The sequence below is a fragment of the Paramisgurnus dabryanus genome, chromosome 15 (assembly GCF_030506205.2).
Source record: "Paramisgurnus dabryanus chromosome 15, PD_genome_1.1, whole genome shotgun sequence".
In the NCBI taxonomy this organism is placed as follows: Eukaryota; Metazoa; Chordata; class Actinopteri; order Cypriniformes; family Cobitidae; genus Paramisgurnus; species Paramisgurnus dabryanus.
This window is the reverse complement of record NC_133351.1, coordinates 22,550,738-22,572,362: the sequence shown is the minus strand read 5'-3', so window position 1 is coordinate 22,572,362 and position 21,625 is coordinate 22,550,738. Positions and strand designations below refer to the sequence as shown.

Genomic DNA, 21,625 nt, shown 5'->3' with positions numbered 1-21,625 from the left:
GTAACGAGTAAAATATTACCAAAATTGTATTAGTAATGCGTTATATTACTGCGTTACAGCAAAAACTAATATATTACTGTAATATATTATATTTTGTAATGTGTTACTCCCAACACTGCCTGTGAGTACTGTGTTCTGCTGTTAAGTCTAGTCTAGTGTTATTCTATATCAAGTGTGAAGTCAAGTTTATTGTTTAGTGTAGTTTTGTATCTTGTCCAGTTTAGTGTACTATCCATCTGTTTATTGTTACCCTGTTTATGTTGTTTTGCCCCCTCGTGGGTTTTGTTTTCTGTTTTTGTTAATTAATAAAAGTCTTCAGTGTACATCCCTCTGTCTGCGTTTGGGTTCGTTCTACAAATCCTAACACCAGGGGTCTCATTTATTAAACTGTGCATATGATACTACTTGTGACCAAAGGCCAAAATATGCCAAAAAATATTCAGACTCATAAAACTGTGCGTACATACAGCTGTCGGCAATTTTCCCTTTATAAATCACAGATCTCCTGCAAGTGTGCCTACATGAATCAGGGTGAATTAGCTGTAAATAATCAAGGCAAAGCACCTCATAAATCTGTATATTAATGAGCCTGGCATGCAATGGTCTGTTCGTAAACTGGTACACTGTAAAAAGCGAAAGTTGGATTAACTTAAAAAGTTACTTAAATGGTAACACCCTAAAATAGATTTTCTTGAACTTACATTTTCTCACTTTAAGTTGATAAAGCTTTTATTTTTAGGTGTTGTCAATTAAAGTCCTCTCTATAAGTTTTTTCAGCTTATATTTTTTACTTAAAGTGATAAAATGTATTTTATTTTTTATTTTTTAAGGTTTAACAATTAAAGTAATTTGTTTGAGTAGATCCAACTTTCACTTTTTACAGTGTATGCGGCCTGTCAATAAATCCACGCCATTAGTGTACACCTAACCACACATTATCTCAAAAATACAAAAATGTACATACATGTTGCTCGCATATTATTGTAGCCCTGTTTGTGCTGAACACAGTGTTATGATACTTTTGTCATTATTATGTTTTTAAGCAACTGAAAAAAGCACAAATGTCAGTACAGGTCAAAATTTCCAAAGAGCCCTGAGTGTTAAAATTAGTTGACTACATTATTTGACTTAGAAAACTTACTTTTAAACAATATATTAATCTTAGTTATTACATGGCGCTTTGGAATGCTCAATTTTGATTGGCCAGTGGTGACATTCTGAGTTTTGTTATTCTGAAAGTAGCCTAAAACTAATAGCATAACCTCATGTGTTAGTGCATCTTGATAGGTGCAATTTAATTAAATGTAATATAAATATGCATAACTAATAACATATGAGGTTTTATTTACAAATGATTAAAGCAAAAATTTGCCTTATTTGAAATGTTTGCTTGTTTGAGCATGTTTGGGCTTAAAGCCACTAGGAAACTTTTTTGCATTTCTTATAAATAAGCTTTTACATATCACATCAATATTTTCTGTAGATATTGAATATTTACTCATGTGGAAAGTAGCCATGTCAAAAGTGGGATAATGTTCTTTGTAATTCTTTCATTTAATCTCTAAGCAATATTAAACAGTCTGTGTGTAAATACACCTCAATGGCTCTTCAGATGCAACTTCTGTGCCAGGTTTGCAGTGTAAATTCTTACTATGAAGACAGGTGAGAACAGAACTTACGCTCTTTTATAATGAAAAAAATCTCTCAAAGTTATACAGTAACATAAATCACAGTATGTTGCGTGTATGTCTGAGTATGTATGTAATTTATGTGTTTTCTCGGACACTTGCACACACATAGATTCACAAACAGTGTAGCCCTGCTCTATCAAAGAGCAGAGAGCTTCAGTTATAGCTCATCTTCTGTCATTATGAAAGATCTGCTGAACGTTCACATGTAGGTGGAGTATATGCTTCATATAGCTCTCTATCAAAAACGCATTATTTCATATTTCATTTAAAACAGCAGAGCTGAGCTATTTAAACACCCTGATATATGAAAAGACCCGACAGAGGGATGCTTATTTATCTTCAGCTTTTACACGTAAGAAGCTAAACCTGCTCTATAATGCTCTTTTTATGATTTTCTTCCATAAAGTGAAATCAGAGCCCGTCAGATCATTGCAGCAGGACCATCTCTGAAATGTACAGGGCACGGTACAAAATTTTTTGGGGTGGGTCCAGCAGTGTATATTTACATGGTCAAAAAATGGTCCAAGGATATGGGGGCAGTACCCTTTAAAATGGTCCTAATATGTACCATTTAAGTAAGGGATAATGTAGAGGCAGCCGGTAGTTATTGGGAAATAAGCCCCGACAGTGTGACCAGGACCTGACGCGAAGCGGGTCCTGGTCACAAATAAAACCTCATATGTTATTAGTTATGCATATTTATATTACATTTAATTAAATTGCACCTATCAAGATGCACTAACACATGAGGTTATGCTATTAGTTTTAGGCTACTTTCAGAATAACAAAACTCAGAATGTCACCACTGGCCAATCAAAATTGGTCTTGTATCACACTGAAGGGGCTTATTTCCCGATAACTACCGGCTGCCTACATTATCCCGTTTATTACACGGCTACTTGCCACATAAGAAAAAAAACTGGACATGAATATGAATTTGAAGCATATTTGTTTTAAATTAACATTTGTATCCTTCCGCGAAACTTTGCACAGATGCATAAAATGATCGTAATACCTTATTAAGATCCTCTGCTTCATACTTGTCTGTCTCCATTTTTTCTCTTTTAGCCAGTCTTTGAGAAGTTTTAATGCCCATTCTGTATTTTTTTTGTGTGTTGGCTTCGTAGCTGTCATGCTCTATTTTGTCAAGTTTAGTCTCAGTAAGCTGTCTGTGTCTTGACGTGGTTGTCCAGTGTTTGTCACAAGATGGCGCCAAACATAATCTTTATTGATCTTTATTGGCGCGGAGCGATTTTACTCGTACAAGTAGTACCGGCTATGCGTTATTACTTTGGAGCGGTTATTATTTGAAAAGAACGAACCTGCAAATGTCTCAACTGACCAATCAGAATCAAGCATTCCAGAGAGCCATGTAATAAGTACAGATAAGTATACATTTGGTAGCAATGTGTACCTTTGAGGTGCTAATATGAAAGTATGTGAGCAGAGGAGAATGGAGTGGGAGTGCAGCAGCGTGATTTTGCCTGGAGCTATAGGAGCAGATTTTTTTGACAGTCGGAGCGGTGTGGTTTTCTCTCGTTCTGAGAGCACTCCACCATCTCTCCGTTACAAGCACAACTTATGTTGACTCATCTAACAGTTGGGGGGACAGTAAACTTAAAATGTTTGAGGGGGGCACAAATAGAGCATATTTTGAGGGGGACACAAATAATACAAAATTGTATTATATTAAGGGGCGGTTTCCCGGACAGGGATTAGACTAGTCCTTGACTAAAATACTGTAAATGTAAGAGCTGTCCAAAATGAAAACATCTTGCACTGACCTATCTTAAAATACATCAGTGCCCTTTGTTTTGCCTCAAAATGCACATCAGTAATGTTTTTAGTACTGTAAGGCATGTTTGTTAAAACTAGTTATATTTCCTAATTAAATCAAGGCCTAGTCCTGGTTTAAGCTAATCCCTGTCTGGGAAACCACTTCATAATTCATTGCAATGTTTTTAAGTTGTTTACAATCAAGCCACCAATTAAATTAAACTTAAATGTAAAAAGTGTGGCCATATTTGCCATTTTTGCCAGACACGTCCTAGCCAGGATTTCCTCCTGAAGTCGCATTGGTCGACTGCATACGTCATCGAGGTTTAATATTTCAGGCCCTATTTAAAAAAAGCAACTGTGACATTATAAGGTACGAATGAAACTACAATTATTGTATGTATTAAGAGAAACAAATCTTAATTTTATAATGTATTTAACTGAAATGTAACAACCTTGATGATGTATGCGGTTGACCAATGCCACTTGCGGAGGATGCACCCGAAATCCTGGCCAGGATGCGTCCGGCGAAAATGGCACATATGGCCACCCTAACTTTTAACATAATGTCTTTTATCGCTTTAATGGCTAACCTAGTGGACATATGGAAAATATTGATTTATTGAGCTATTAAAAATAGCTACTTTAAAAAGCATGTTTATGTTTTTCTTCAAGTATTGCGTATTTATTTTACACCAAATACATCTTCTGCAGGTTTGTGATATTTCCCAAAAACATTACAGTGGAGTGTTTAATAAACATTGGGAATAGTATGTTTTTACCCGTATGCTAACGTAGTCGAAAGCACAGCCTTTCAAAGCATAGTTCATTTGTCTCATACACGTGCGTCGTGCGCTAATGTTCGATCCATGCGCATTGCGACAATTTGCAACACCTCTCATGGCCTACATACTCCTGTACACGCATGCACATCCTATGCGCACAATATAGGTGGGGTTTCAAAAATCCGGCAGTGCACACTGTACGCAGACCCTGGGGTACGCTGGTCTACGCGTAAAAATGGATCATTATGGCCTTTAGGCACAATTTTTTCCATGGACTGATCATGGAGCAAGGAGTTAGTGATAGTGAGGAGGAAGCGAGAAGTTGGAAATTGTAAACTTGGAGTTATTATAAAATGCTTTGAATACAGAGTGGGAAGTCTGATTAATTTGCACTCTTTGGTACCAATCTGTACCTCTGAGATACTTATATGAACTCTTTTGGTGCTAACGTGTACTTTTTGAAAATGGACCACCCCAGTGTATTCTAGTGATCATTTTTTGGCCAGTTCTTTCTGACAGTGTATACATTGCAATATTTATACAATGATAAATGGAACCATATACAGTTGACATTTCAACCTCCAAATGTTTAAACCAAATCTACACCCTTGGGTGGTTCTCATTGTTGAAATGAGCAGTCTGTACCAGTCTGTTTCTGTGAGTCACAATACTTTAAAAGCTCAAAGCCTATTAGATTTTAAGATTACAAATAATGATTGCAGTCAAAACGGCTGTCCTTTTAATGCAGAGTTGAATAAAAAGCTATTTTTAAATAGCAGAAAGGATAAGAATAATGGTTAACACAAGAATATCTTGCATTTATCCGTGTTATTTTTTCAATGGTCTCTGTAAATATGCCGATCTTTCTGGCCATCATGCTGCTTTTCACTTGATGTTTTTAAAACAACGTGTCAAGTCTGAAGTAGCTCCAAAATTGGTCTTGAGACGCCGGCATCCATTCCATGCTGTTTTTTGAAAAGCAAAAATAAGATCCCATGGACTGATTCCTAACAGATTCAAAAGCTCTGTCACAGAAAATGCTGTTCTCCCTGTGTGACAAGTCCCGGCATTCGGCAAACTGATTGTGATTAGACACACAACAGCGCATTGATATTCGTGTGTCAATCACTAAAATGACTTTTGATTTGACGCCCCATTCTGAAGAAAGGCCCACATGGAGTTCCTAGTTAAGATGAAATGACAGGTGATTGATGAGGTTTTGAGTAATCTGCCCATGGATGTAGATTTCTTTTGGATACATTTTTTAAAATCTTTTATGAAATATGGGGGATTTGTCATGAATAGGTTCCCTGAAGAAAAGGTTGAGAATTGTTCTCCCTGATGGTGGCCTTGTTAAAGCCGGATCTGTCTGTTTATTTCAATAAAGAGGAAGTAAGAATGTACCTGTTGATTTTGTGAGATCTCCTGTTATGTATTTCTTTTAACCGTTTCTTGCGTCTCTCGTTTCTTGATTTTTCCTAAAACTGTGTAACGTCATTGCCTTTGGGTGTTTGCCGTCCGCAATGAAATTCTGCTTCACAGAACAAAAAAGAGAAGGGAATAACAGAAAAAATTCATGCCTCTGTTCATATTTGTCCGTTTCTTTGATGTGCCCTGTTTGCTGGGCTGTACAGCCTGTAGTTGGCAGAGTCATGCTGTGTCCAGCCTCCTCTCTTTATAGCTGCTGCATGCTGGGAAGGAAACTGAGTCTGGAATCCAACTCGCAGGCATTGACACAACAAGCTCTCAAATCAAAGCATGGGCCTATATGCTCAAGATCACAAATATACACTTTCTGAGACATCTCAGCAAGACACACACCTTAGCGAAGGAGTTGTTTTTTGCCACGCCCTCTTTTGAAACTAAAAAAACTTTTGCACAGAACTTATTTTAATGGGTAGCTTTATCTGTAATGATTTATTCTCTTTCATGTCATTGAAAGCCCAAACACAGACTGTGTTTAGAGAAGACGTAGTACACTATCACAAAAAAGCGGTAGTATCACAAAAAGCTTTCAAAATGGTCTCTATCTGTCACTGGGACAGAACCCTTTAAAAAAAGTACATCTTTGCACCTAAAGAGTGCATATTAGTACCTCAAATGTACATATTAATATCTTACAGGTGGGACCTTTTTAGAGGCGGGGTGCACGATTTTTGAGAAACGCTTTGGAAAAGTGAGTCAGTCTGAGTACCAAAGCACACTTGTAGCCAACCAGCAGTAAGGGGTGTGTCTACAAACCGATATTGTTGCCTGAGTTGCGTATGTTTGGGGTGGGTCTATCAAAAAAAGGTCCAGATTCTATTGGGGTGTGGACGTGTTTGTTTAGGCGATTTCAAATGTCAACATTGGCTTTCAGGGATCGTGCACCCTGCCTTTAAAGAGTAACTAAACCCTAAACCAACTTTTTTTAGTTAATGATCTGTAAGAATGATGCTTTATTAGTGCTGTTCATTGATTTTAGTAAGTTTTTTGACATTTGGATATAAAGTGTTTCAATACTACAATATATGGTGTAAAAACGTCTGAGTGCTGCCCTCTTCAGGTTGAACGGTGGCTACTGCAGTTGAATTTTCCTATTGGATGTTGGGTCCAAGAAATAACTCGTGACGTAAGCAGATTCAAGCTCACCACGCCCTTGTTACGATCTCACCACACACATGGTACGAGCTAGTTCGTCCCCTCTATCTCCGTTGGGATCTGCCCACTTTTCTTGCATTTTTCAAATATTGCAGTGGGTGGAGTCAGGCTTTGACCAGGGGTTTAGTTACTCTTTAAAGAATTCATGGGAAAACTTTTTTTGAGTGCGAAGCGCAACGCGCAAGTGAGTTTGTGGGCGGATCTTGGGCACTGTTGCTATTTTCCCGGCGTGAGAAATAACTCTTGCGCCGGGCGCAAATCAATAAGGGGTTGGTCTGAAGTAGGTTCATTATTCATAGGTGTGGTTTGGGCGTAACGTCAAATAAACCAATCAGAACGCTAGCCAACATTCCCTTTAAACGCAAGGGTGCAAGTTCCATGGCAGGTTGCTATTATTATGACGGATTTACCAGGCGCACGCCAGGAGCGGTTCACAGCCGAGGAGACCGACGTCCTTGTACGGGGGAATCCCACGCTTGCCAGCATAAATCGGGCACGCCGTGTAACGGGAGGTGGATCTGCCTCAGGACTTGACGCCAGCAGAGGACATCGCTGCGTCCACCCTCACCGCTGAAAGGGTTTGGGGGCTTTGAAATCGGACCCAAGAAACGCAAGCAAGGTCCAACCCCAAAGTACTCTTACAAATCAAGTTCATATACATTAAGGTTTCTTATGAAAACATTTTAACTATTATTTACATAAAATAAACGTAATACAGCCACACAACAAAGTTATGAAAATATTTTAATCGTTATTTGCATGAGAATAAATAAAAACTATCACCACAATGCTCACCACTATGATTCCCCTTATCTCGTGTATTAATATTTTTAAGTGTAACAATTTATGATTTGCAAAAATAACTGTTGCATCTGTGTAGATTAGATAAGCAAAGTGTATGCGCGTTGTGCACGCTATACATTATGGTCAAGCATGCGCCCTTAAAATAGCATAATGAACCACGCGCAACGCGCCACTGACTTTAGACTAGTTTTTTTTTGTTAGTAGCGCAATTGTTTTTTGAAACTGCAAAATAGCATAAGAGATGGTTTGCGCCGCAACACACCTCCTTTTTGCGCTGAACCGCCCAGGGAGCGCAAGTTCATTCCCTAGTTTGCTGACGTGCATCTGTGGAGGGAAAAACCCCGCTGTGCGCCGGCGCAAAATACGAATGATACATGCGTCACTGACAAAGTCAATTGCGCTGGGTGCAAGATAGGGCCCTATGTGTAAAAACACACAAACCCTTAACCCTGGGTTTATTTCAATTATCAAAAATTAGCCACTTTGTAACAGTGACACATACAGTATTGCCACATTTCTGTTGGTCAAGCTCAGAAGTCATAACCAAGCTATCATAAAAGTAGTCCATTTTACTTGCCTCAGTGTATGCCAGTTCTGAAGCCATGTAATAGCTTTGTGTGCAGAAACAGAAATTAACATTATTTTTCACTTTGATTCTCTTCTCCGACACATTAATAACACATGTGACAACATCTTTGTTTGTGTAAGCGAAGCACAACGAGCTCACGTAGCATATAATGAGATGAAAAAACTTCACACAGACCTAATAGGTTCTTGCATGTATCTTAGATGATATGAGAACCAGAGATTGTCATACAGTATAGCAATACCAGAAGCAGATCAGGCTCTAGCACCACCTCACAATCTCTCTCTCTCTCTCTCTCTCTCTCTCTCGCTCAATGTGGTCGTGATCTTCTCTTGCAAAGATAGTGTCAAAGTAGCTGTAGTGTATCAGTACGTGATAATGTTTGTCTTTGTGGGGTTGAGTAAATCCTAACAGCAGTACGTAAAGCCACGGTAGATGATATCTGCTGTGATGCTGCGCCCATGCCAGACGGGCAAGGACAGGACAATTGTCTCCGCTCATTACGCTGTGACCCAGGACATCTCATCATTGATTCCTAACAGAAAACATCAAACAAATGTCCCTTCTCTCTCTTCCCTGTGTGTGTGTGTGTATCACAGGTGCCCGGATTCTGCCCGACCAGATACTGTTCAGCCCTGTTTCTTGCCTTGTGAGAAAGATTGCATTGTGACGCCTTTTAGTGAATGGACAGCCTGCCCTACCACATGCCTGCCAGGTACAGCTTAAGATAAAAACATGTTGTGCACTTGCTATATCATTGAAACTGCATCATACTTGAAGACCATTACAGGTTTAACACACAGACACATTTGTGGCATAATGTTGCCGCATTATCAATGAGGCAATGTACTTTAAGTATAATGTGAAGTTCATGTTTCTGTTGAAGTACTGAAAGGGACACTCCACTTTTTTTTGAAAATATGCTCATTTTCGAGCTCTCCTGGAGTTAAACATTTGATTTTTATTGTTTTGGAATCCTTTCACGTGGTCTCCGGGTGTGGCGGCACCACTTTTAGCATAGCTTAGCATAATCCATTTAATCTGATTAGACCATTAGCCTCGCGCTCAAAAATAACCAAAGAGTTTCGATATTTTTTCTATTTAAATTAAAAGTTGTGAATTTTCAAAGTTGCGAATGATATTACGCAGTACCCTGCTTTTGAAAGTTGCGAAGGGGGCTATTTTCAGGCATTGCGTAATATCATTGCACCTGCTGCAGCATATAGCAGTATATTCCTTGATTATTACATCGGAATAAGAGTATAATTCCTAGCCATATAGGCCCATATAATCGCAACTTCTGAAAAAAAACCCGTTTTATTTTCCGTTGTTCTTAGTGCACAATGTAAGTACAGAAGAGTCAAGATTTGAATAGGAAAACTATTAATACTCTTTAGTGTTTTTCGAGCACGATGCTTATGGTCTAGTCAGATTCAACAGATTATGCTAAGCTATGCTAAAAGTGGTACCGCCAGACCCGGAAATCGGCTGAAAGGATTCCAAAGCGGTAAAACTCAAAGTGTTTAACTCTAGAGGGCTGGAAAATAAGTTTCCCTTAAAAAATGTGCATTATGAACTTGTAGCTATTTCTCACAATATATCTTTTTTAATATAATTTAAGCCTGAAGTATAGTTTATTTTTCATATACAGTACAATTTTCGTCATCAGAATAGTTTGCACGCACTCTTTGCACAATGCTGGTTGTTGTCGGTCACGCATTTACATACAAGAGTATATAGTATGCAAGCTAGTAGATGTCTTGCTTTGTGTTGCAATGTGCATATGTCAAACGTCTGTGTGTGCGTATGAGTCAAATGAACTATCCATTGCAAGGCTGTGCATTTGACAATGTAAAAAAACGAAATATACTTCAGGCTTTAATCATTCAAGCAGTTATTGCCTGATATCCTTGCTCTATTTGTTTTAATTGTACTGTAATGTAACCAGTAATTTTGTATTATTTTATTTTATTTATTGTTTATTTACTTTTTAGTTATCTGCATTATGCCACAAATTCTGCAAACCTTAAGCTTGAGCTTATTAAACCGGGAACATTTCTATAAGCTTTAACAAAACTGCAATGCCTAGTAATCTGACTTGCACAAACTCTCTTTTATGTAATAATAATCTTCCTTTCCTTGTAGAAGAAGCATTCGGTTGGTTATTAAAACTAGAATTTATTTCCGCCATGAGGTCTATGTATTGCTAATGAAAACAGTATAGCAGTAGAGATTATGGTAAGTGTTAAAGCCAGACTTTCATACAAAGTATTGCACAGACTTCTGGGATGTCAAACACCTCCACTGTATAAGCAATAAAGGGCAAAACAGATTGCTCTCAGAAAGACCTTTTGCTTTTACCAGTAGAACAGTTTTATTACATTTTAATGAGACTATTAATTAACAATTACTCCCACTAAACAGAAGTGAACGGACGTTTATTATGATTGAATGAAATGGCAACGCTTTTAGAAGAAATGCCTTAAAATAACCGATGTCCCCCGTGTAAATAACACGCTTTACCCAGTTGAGTTTTGTGTTGATGTGATTGCCCTCTTAATTGTGCTATTATCAGTCTTTTAGTAATTAGCTATGTGTAATGGGCCTTATATCGTCTGTTAAATAAAGTCATTGCATCAGCTTAGAGTCTATAGAGCTGAAGTCAGCTCCAGCACAGGCGTCATATCATTACCTAAAGAGCTTTTGCAGTCCTTCCTGCTGTGATAATCACCGACAGAATGAAGGATCCATGAAATAATGTTTTATGTGTGTGTGTGTGTGTGTCTCATAAAGCAAACAGCACCGTGCACTCACAGTCACGATACAGGATTATTGTCCAGCATGCAGCCAATGGAGGTCAAGAGTGTCCAGACACGCTGTATGAGGAAAGAGAATGCGAGGCTCTTTCTGTTTGTCCTACATACAGGTGAAAACTAAAATAGTTTTTTTTTGTACAGTTTTTTACATGGTACACACATTTTATGTTTAATTTAATGCCCATATAAGTGGAGAGCAGTTTGGACTTCCTCAAAATATGCATATGAATGTTCGTTTGAATGTTTTAAACCACAACATTTGTTTGCAGATAATTGTAGGTTGATTTGTTGGCACACCTACAGTGATGATGTACTGTAGTTCACCTAAAAATCTGAAAATCCTGTCATTTAAGTTTCTTTGTTCTGCTGAATGCAAAGGAAGAGTTTTTGAGGAATGTTTGTATTTTATTTTCTACTATAGAAGTCAATGGTGCTCCAGAACTCCAGACAAGTAATTGAAAACATGTTATGGTTTCATTCCTCTTTAAATGTCATATATTTCATCATTTCATATTTAAAGGAAAACACCACTGTTTTTTAATGTTTTACTATGTTCTTACCTTAACTTAAACAAATTAATACATACCTATCTTTTTTCAATGAAGATATAAGGCCCTTTTCACATTGCTAAATTCATACCTGTTTGGATCCTAAGGAATGAATGGGGCTAGGCTAAATGCTAACACATTCACAACGCGCTGTACAAAGATTAAGTGTATGCATTGAAAAAGATGGGTATGTATTAATTCATCTAAGTTGAGGTAAGAACATAGTAAAATATTAAAAAACGGTGGTGTTTTCCTTTAAGTTACACAAAATTAAAACATATAGACGGTTTTAGCAGTAACAACATAAACAAGCGGCTGTCGCGGTCCACACGTAACTTCCGGTAAACTCCGCTAAAAATAAATAACAACAAAGAACTTTAATTGTAGTTTATTTATATAACAAGCAAAAAAACAACACATAGAGTACCTAAGAAACCAAAACATTTGTTATTTTCGACGAGGCATTTGTTCAAGAGATCAGTTTAGCAACTAGTCAGACCATTAAAAAAACGAAACTGGAAGTAAAGTTCAGATCCAGGCGTGTATCACGTGCGTCCGATGAAACCCTCTATACTGTTTCGAGAGTAAGACAAACACATGCAACACAAATAATTGTAACTGCATCAGATAGATTAGGTAAATAAAAGCTTCAAATATGAGATTTAATTTTGTTTTAAATCGTTTTATGTTCTGCCTACACATTAACACATTATATGTATACTACAGTATATGTGACCCTGGACCACAAAACCAGTCATAAGTTGCATGGATATATTTGTAGCAATTGCCAAAATATGTTGAATGGGTCAAAATTATTAAAATATTTTTTATAAAATTATATAAAATATATAAAAAATATATAAAATAATTTTATATCATCATTTATAGGTGTATTTCCTGGAATATTAATTCACAATCATGTACAATTGAGATATTTTGTAAATTTCCTCCTGTAAATATATAAAAATGAATTTATCATTAGTAATATGTGTTGCTAGGTACTTTATTTTAAGGCAATTTTTTCAATATTTCGATTTTTTTGTACCTTCAGATTTTTTATCTTGGCCAACTATTGTCCTATCCTAGCAAACCATACATGAATGGAAAGCTTATTTTAATTACTTACCTTTATGAATGGTTTTGTGGTCCAGGGTCACATTTCCGGTATTTACTCGCTCAAAAACACAGACTATACAAATGCATCAGACAAAGATATTATTTAAAACAACACTTTCTTTTCCAGGTGGATGACTCACCAATGGCATCCTTGTACTCTGGTCCCAGACTCTGTTCAGCAGGGATTGACGGGAGCAACAGAATCATGTGGGAAAGGATTAGAGATGAGAGGTACACTGAAAGAAGTTTGCTTACTGTAAATAATTGACTCTCACTTTAGTCCACTTGTTTTCAATTTCTTTAAGCCGTGTGCAATGCTTTATACATACAGCATATGATTATGTTAACATAAGTCTGCATGGTGTGTGAAGCGTTAATGTTGCATGACGTATTTGTGTATGTATAAGACAGAACTGATGTAAAAGCTGTCAATCACAGATGCCTTTGTGAAACACGTGGATTTGTTTTGGCATAAAAGTGGCACATGCATTTTTTATTTAAGCTGCAGGTCTTTTCTCCTGTGTCTGTTATTGTTCGCCAAAAAAAGATAGTTTTAAGTAGTCTTTTCAAAATTTTAAACAAATCTAGTTCTAGGTAATAATATATAACTGTCACAGATTTTCATAAGGCATTTTATAATATTTGTCAATGAATTATTAAAGTTTAAAATTGCTTTCAAATTTTTTGGAAAGCATTTCAAATAATATTCCAACTCTCCATGTCTTACAGAAGCCTTGAATTTTGTTGAGATTAGATTTAAATAAATTATTGTATGCAGAAGTTATTACTTTTGGAAAATAGTGCAATATGACATTTTGCCGACCTTCTCCGATTTATCAGAATATCGAATTGCTACAGCGGAAGAAAGCTGACATTTTTGTGCAAAGTCAAAGGTCAGTATTATTCCAGATATTAAGTGCATTCATTAAAATTAATGAGGCCATTCATTAGAAATGTTAAGTCTGTGTAAATGTTATTTTGCATTAGAAGATTCAGACTAGTAAGAATCCACTACACAGAGAGAGCAAGGTTAGGAAACGGACTGCATGAGGACAAACCGCAGCAAGCACTCGCCTTTGTGCAGATTCAATTTCATGGTTTATTTAAACAAGCACTTGACATCGCGTTGACCTCCCGCTGGATCTTTCCAACACAGAGCATAAATTAAAGCAACCAATAAATCTTGGCTAATTTACAAATGTTCAACAATTCGTTTCTTGTTTTTCCTCCGCAAAATCCGTCAGCGAATATCGCGACTGCAATAAGCTCTTGTTTTTCCTTTAGTCTGGTGATTAAAAATTACGCAGGTTGTTTATGTACCAGGATGATTTATTGTTGTGCTTTAGGTAGGCTCCCTGGCTGCTGTAATTTGATTATGCTCAGCATACTCAGGTGGAGTGGTGGCTTGAGACAAGCACACAAACGCTCTGTGCCACGCGGATGCAAATGAGCCAGCCGACAGACTCCGGCTGGGTTCGAGAGCGCTTGCTTTATCAACATCCCCAAAAATAAATAACTGGGGTAGAAGGCAGTGCATTAGATTACACTAAATGAACTAGAAAGACAGACACCTTTGCAAAAGTAACATGAACCACACACATATTGCGCTTTTTTGTACAGTTTTGCAGCCACAAATATAATAAAACTTGTTTTTATGAGAGTTGGTGTCTCGGGACTGTTTGGATTGAATCAATAGTGGGGTTTAATTTTATGCAAATGAGAGGTGATATAATGCAGTGGCTGCCAGTGGGATAGCTGACAGCGGAGCTGATCAGATCCATCTCCTAGTGCAGTTAAATGACATAAAGTGACTTATGCTGCTTTCCAGACAAATCCAATTTTGGATATTTCCCAACTCAAACACGGAAGTAAACGCATGGAATAAAAACAAAGTCGGTAATCGGACCTCTGAATTTGCGTCAGATCGTTCACCCCCCGACCTCAGGGCGACGTGTAATTTGACATCATAGACAAGATGCTGGCTGTGAACCGTAAACAAACTTTAAACACTTTTAAATAGCACGTAATGTGTATGAACATGACCGTTAAAATATCCAGTAACTGTTTTACCATAATCGGCACATTTTCTCGGCATCCCACGGTGACATTGTGGAAAATGTGCGAATGTGACGTGTGATTGACTGGAACCCACTGAGGTCGAAGGTTTGACATTTTAAAATGGAATATTTCAACCTCTGGCTTCGTCTGGAATGCAGCACTTGTTACCTCAAGTGATTTTATTTTTGTTTGTGCCAATGTACTTTGACAGCCCATCTACTCTGCCAGAGAGCAATGAGATGTGTCAAAAAAATAATGTACCTGTTGTAATCCAAAATACTATAAACACTGCAGGTGTGCAGCTGGGTTTATTTACATCATGGCATCAGAAGCCAAAAAATGTGGGTGGGTCCAAAACATTTAATAAAGTAGATGCCATTTTTTTGTTTTCTGGTGCCTTTTAATTAAACACTTGCTTTTATGAAATGGATTTAAATTACATGGACTCTAAATGAGCCAAGTGGAATGGATTTAAGGAAGCAGCAGTGCGGAAGTCAAGGCTGTAGCTAAAACGCATAACGGAGTTTAATTTATTAAGGCATTCCTGTAGTGGAATGGATTGACGGACAGTGCTCTGACAAGTGGACAGACATATGTGCTAAATTAGAGTAAAGTGAGTGGGTCCAATATCATTGGTCTTAAAAAGTGGGTGGGTCTTGGCCCACCCACATATAATCGCTCCGATGCCCATGACTTACATTAACATTACATTATGCAATGGATATAGTGCTGACTAAATTGTGATTTAATGAGTCATGTTTAAAACTAAACTTCTTACTTCACTAAACCACAAACAGTCTAGTTAGGACAATAACTCGAGCATCCAAGGTTGTGCCAGGGGGCCCCAGTTTTAGGACATTTTTAAAAATACATTAATTTATCATAAATTATGTGTAATTAAACCTTAGAAAAATAAGGCTACTAATCAACAGCATTGCATTTTATATTTTAAAACATTTTGTTTAATTAAAATCTTATGTTTTATGTCATAAATTTTCTTTGGGGGCCACACAGGGCACATGTGGGGGCCACCGTACACAAGGGGGCCGCACTCTGAAAAAGTTTGAGAACCACAGCCATAGGTGACATCTCTGTAATGCACAGCTTCTCAAAACTTGTGGCTTTATTGTAGCGCGAATATAACCAGAGCATATTAGGGATGCACCGATAGGATTTTGTTGGGCCGATACTAATACCAATTTAAACAGACAACTTCTGGCCGATACCTATGCCGATACCAATATTAAACACGTGTATACAGTACTATACAGCTGGTCTATAAGCTAGTTTATTTCTGCATCAAATTATTTTTACTGAACATGGATTGGATCTAATTAACATTTAACTGACCGACATAATAAGAGAGGCACAAATTAAGCTAAAACTAATATAATAAGACAGCATGACAACCTTAAAAGGTGGTTTTTGCTATTCAGCATTTACTTTATTAACAACATTAACTAATTTTTTTTACATATAATGGATTTCTTTATGCAGTTAATTAATTAACAATCAGTATCGGCCTTTCTCGTGCTATTGCCGATGGTTTCAAATTCATCAAAAATCGGCCGATATATATCGACAAATATATATTGGTGCATCACTAGTACAAATGTCCAGTTATTATTATTTTTTCAGTCTCTTTATTAAGATACAAACAGAAAAAAACATGCATATATGTACACAAAATAAAAAAATACTGTATATAGAACATATAGGGTTCTTCTGGCAAAATAGTAGTATTTAGTGTGACCTCCCTTGCCACAGACATCCTGAACCCTTTTTAAGGAGACATTAGAAATTAGGGTTAAATTTCATTTAGGATCACTACTTGATCATTACTTGACTTTTTTAATGTTTTAATTCTGCATTTTACTGTTTTAATATTGCATAAAATTGCTTGCATTTTGTGATTGTATTCTAATAAAAACTCTTGAGAAATAATTATTATACCATTGGCAAAACAATACATTTGGTGGTGAGAGAGCCTAAAATCTTTGCACAGTACTGTGAATCTGTGAATAGTTTGCTAATTAATGAAAGCCCTTTTTGACACTTTTCTAAAAATGCTATTGATTTGAAAACCCCTCTGCCTTTTTCACCATCTTGAGTTTTTTTACATTTAGAACTCCTATTTTGCATGTTTGAATTAAATACCACAACGCAGTTATTTAGCACAGTCCAATTCTGCCACATATATTGACTATACCACAGACATACTAATCTTTGTCTTACACAATGTAGATTACAATGTCTCATTTAATCAATTCATATTATTATAGAGTGGCTGTGGGAGTGCTTTCCATGGTGCTTTTGGTATCGTGCGAAGCTCAAGTAGTCATTTAATTGAGCTCAGATTTCCTTATATCCAAATAGTAATATTAAGAGCACATGAAAGGGTTACTGTAATGAACATGGGATTTTTTTATGCTCTCGGCCTATGCAGTTAATGAGTGCTGAGGAGCTTAGCTGGCAAGTATGACAGAGTCTTTTAAGGGCCACAGAAAGTTCTCTGCCGTGTCCTTTTCAGTAGTCAGCAAACATTGTCACCTTTGTAAGTAGTCGCATTATTAAGATGGTCCCTGTCATGAGCCAAGATAAGAATAAAATGTTAACAATTGGGAGAGGAGAAGAACTGAATGGGTGAGCTGTAGGGATGGAGGAGCGAGGGGAAATAATTGTGCTAAAAATGGGCAACCTGCCGCTCCGATCAGAATGTCACTACTGTCAACCTTTCTGTCTCTAGGGTATTGTAGGAAAAGGGGAACGAGTGTGTGAAAGAAACAGGCGGGTGCTAGAGAGAGTAGGAGCAGAAAAAGATTTTAACCCTGGCGGGCATGTAAAATGGTAAAGAGGAAAAATATGCAGTCTCACATTTGAAACTAAAAGACAAATGGCCAGTATTAAACAAAGAATGTTAAAGTTTTCCTTTAGTCAATAATTTTATCAAATAAATTGTTGAGCATCATAATACCTTTAAATTTACCTGTCATATTTATTTCTTTATGCTTATTAATACTTGAATGTAACTCTACACCCTTGCCTTATTTAATATATGTGGATCTATGAATATGCAAATTAGTCAATCGCACGCCCGGACCATAGATATGAATATGCAAATAAGTCCCCACCTCCACTCTTTTGCACCACCTTGGACTATAGATATATTTAAGCAATATCGCTCGAGTAGGAGTGTGATATGTAAGGGATAATGTAGAGGCAGCCGGTAGTTATCGGGAAATAAGCCCCTTCAGTGTGATACAAGACCCTCCGCTTCGCGTCGGGTCCTGATCACACTGTCGGGGCTTATTTCCCGATAACTACTGGCTGCCTCTACATTATCCTGCTTATTACACGGCTACTTGTCACATAAGAAAAAAACCGGACATGAATATGAATTTGAAACATTTTATTGGCATATTTGTTTTAAATTAACATTTTTATCCTTCCGCGAAACTTTGCACAGATGCATAAAATGATCGTAATACCTTATTAAGATCCTCTGCTTCATACTTGTCTGTCTCCATTTTTTCTCTTTTAGCCAGTCTTTGAGAAGTTTTAATGCCCATTCTGTATTTTTTTTGTGTGTTGGCTTCGTAGCTGTCATGCTCTATTTTGTCAAGTTCAGTCTCAGAAAGCTCTCTGTGTCTTGTCGTGGTTGTCCAGTGTTTGTCACAAGATGGCACCAAACAGTAATCTTTATTGATCTTTATTGGCGCGGAGCGATTTTACTCGTACAAGTAGTACCGGCTATGCGTTATTACTTTGGAGCGGTTATTATTTGAAAAGAACGAACCTGCAAATGTCTCAACTGACCAATCAGAATCAAGCATTCCAGAGAGCCGTGTAATAAAGCTCTATATCATCACGGCTGTGATTAGGCCAGAGGCACGAGGCCGTAGGCAATCACAGCCGTGATGAAATAGAGCTATATCACAAGACTCCGAGAGCGATATTGCTTTTATACAACAGTTCGATGGCACACGTTTGAAAAACAAAAACTAGCAAACAACAACGGAGTTATTTTAAAAGCCTCTTTGTTTGCGAACTACTTTCTTCCGCCACGGATTTAAGGGCGGCCAGAATGACAGGTAACACTTTCGGCTGCTTTGAATCTCATAGGACTCAATGGACGGAAAAGCCGTTTCTTTATATTACCGTTTCTTGGTCACAAAGTGTAGTTTTAAGATTTGTTCAGTCGAGAATATATATGTATTATATTGAAATCTGCAGTCGATTAGTAAAGATACCGCCTGTTTAAACGTTTGCTTAGTAAGATTCTATCTGGGCTACATCTCTGACAGGGATTCCCTGGCTCTGATGTTGGCCTTGTCTGTGTTTGATGGTCAAAGATGAGATCAAATCAGCAGTATTTGGTGTCATGATGAAACTATTACTTGTTTTCTTATTCATATTTAGTGTCTTTTGTGTTGTTATTGTTTTGGCGCGAGGTAAAAGTTAATAAAACTATACTTATATAATGTTACTATTGCTTTCCCATTTATTCTTAACGCGATACGAGCACTCGATTATTATTAGACTTTGTTCTTATCAGTACTATATAAAACTCTTTTTTTATAGGGGTCAGAGAGATGTTTTTGCATGCTGCTTATAAATATATCAGTGGCAATATCTCATAACATGTTTTAATAGTCACGTCTTGATAAATAAATGATCAATGTCCACATTTAAAAGCTGCGGTGCTTACCTGCAGTTCCACTGTGTTTTCGCCTTCTGAGGAGAGACATCGCTCCAGAAAAAATATCGTTTACCTTCCTCTTTCCAAGTGTAAATCGTCCACACGATGTGACAAGACATTATTCCTATTAAGTTTAACGTAACATCCAAGAGCGCTGATCTTTGACGGAATAATAACTTCTGATTGGGATTCACATACTGATTTACAAGCTAGGTGATTTACGAGCTGATTTATTCACTAGGTGGCGGAATGATACGAAAGGTGAAGTGGTTACTGTGCCGTTATCAGTACAATATCGCATGCCTCTTAGCCAATCAGATTCGAGAACCAGAAAGAACTGTTGTATAAATGTAAATAGATGCTACATTCGACAGTTTCAGACATACATAATATCTTTGACTTGAACTACTGATTCACACGTTCAGCTGTGATGATGTGATTGGTTACATGTTTATGACGTTGGACAAAAATCAAGGAGATTTTAAATCACGGGTCTCCAATTTTAAGTAGAAAATACTCAGCAGTTGTGTTGAATAATACATTTGCAGATGGCTTGTTTCAAAAACACCATAAGACATCAATAATTAACCTGATTTTCCCCACAGTGAAAAAGTAAGGTTAGTTCTCACAGAAAAATAACTTTTCAAAAGTTTACATACCCTTGATTCTTAATACTGTATGCGTAACCTGGTCGATCAGATTTTGCAAGATGTATCCAAACATATAAGCTTGTAGGCTAAAGGGAACCCCTCCCCAAAGAACACAGTATGGGTGCCCAGTGGGTGCCCTGGAAAACAACTCTCTATAGATTACAGTGAACTTCCCACAGAGCCCACATTTGGTTTTCAAACATCACACCTTCAGGCAGTCATATGTCTGTCTCTCTCTCCCTCTTCTCCCCACATTTAAGCTCTGAGGGCCCCAAAGCTCTTCACTAAACTGTATATGAAATGTTAAATTTTACATGCACAAAGAATCTAGTCTTGTTTGATATAATTTGAAATGTCTCAGTGCAAGTGGTTTCAGTCATATGACAACAGAATTTAATGTTAAAGTGTAACAATAAATTAAGCAAAGTTTACTTAATGCTAAGGAGACACTTCCCACCTTAGGCATGTAAACCAATCACGCATGAGGTGCAGCCCACTGGGTCCGCAAGATCCAATCAGCACCAAATTCCTAGCATTATTTCAATGCTTTGTTCTCTCTGGATATTTAAGGAAAAAGTTTGCAAAGGGTTTAGGAGGATTTTCTGTATTTAGAAATGAACCCCATGATGTTGTGTCTTCGACACAGCATCATGTATTTTTATTTTTGCCTCAAGGAATCTGTAGTCAGATCTCCTACACTGTTAGTGTATTGTCCTTTGGCCAGTTATGCTATGCATACGTTTGATTACAGCTGTTTATGGATTTATGTTTTATATTCGAATTGAAGTTTGAATTTACTTTTGAATTATGATCTTTCTACCTGGCTAATCAATTGTAATGTTTGGATCTATTCTGTGTTGCTACAAAAGTTATTGACATGACTAGTAAATTACGATGTATCCTTGTTACCGCAGTCCAAACCGACGTGTAGCCGAATGACGGAAGTAATAACAAGTAGGGCTATATCAGAATCCATTCAAATTCTGTAATTGTTTAAAAGTCAGTCAATCTGATTTGTGTTATAAAAAGCAAGATTTTATCATTTGGAGTCAGATAAAACTACCTAAATTACCAACATGATCTCACAAAGTTCCGTAGGATAGTCACGGAATTTTTTGCTAATTTTTCCGTGGCATTCTCACGGATCTCCGCATTTTTCTAGATTTGGTGTTTGCGTTAGTATGTCACTTTAAGTATTGGTTTATAGTATTTTTTCTGATGTATTCTTTTATATTCTTTTATGTCATCTGGCATTGGGGTTAGAGTGGGGTTTGGGTAGGGATGTCTTTTTGTGTAAATCTAACCCTAAACCGAAGTAAAAATGGTACGAAAATAGGACAAAACAGTTGAGTAACCAATCCGTGAGAATGCAATGGAAAATTCGGAGATCCGTGAGAATGCCACGGAAAAATTAGCAAAAAATTCAGTGACTATGCCACGGAAAGTCATGAGATCA

General features: G+C 37.2%; 1 protein-coding gene across 2 annotated transcripts in view; it reads left to right on the top strand.

Annotated features, from left to right (window-relative positions):
* thsd7ba (thrombospondin, type I, domain containing 7Ba) overlaps positions 1 to 21,625 on the top strand; it is a 259,565-nt gene that overhangs the window by 174,453 nt on the left and 63,487 nt on the right. For both annotated transcript variants that reach the window (XR_012335112.1, XM_065292788.2), the window contains exons 11-13: positions 8,882 to 8,997; positions 11,076 to 11,208; positions 12,890 to 12,993. Coding sequence is in view for 1 of the 2 variants with exons in the window: in XM_065292788.2 (XP_065148860.2) it covers positions 8,882 to 8,997; positions 11,076 to 11,208; positions 12,890 to 12,993 (353 nt within the window). In the remaining variant the exon portion in view is untranslated. The remainder of the gene's footprint in view (positions 1 to 8,881; positions 8,998 to 11,075; positions 11,209 to 12,889; positions 12,994 to 21,625) is intronic.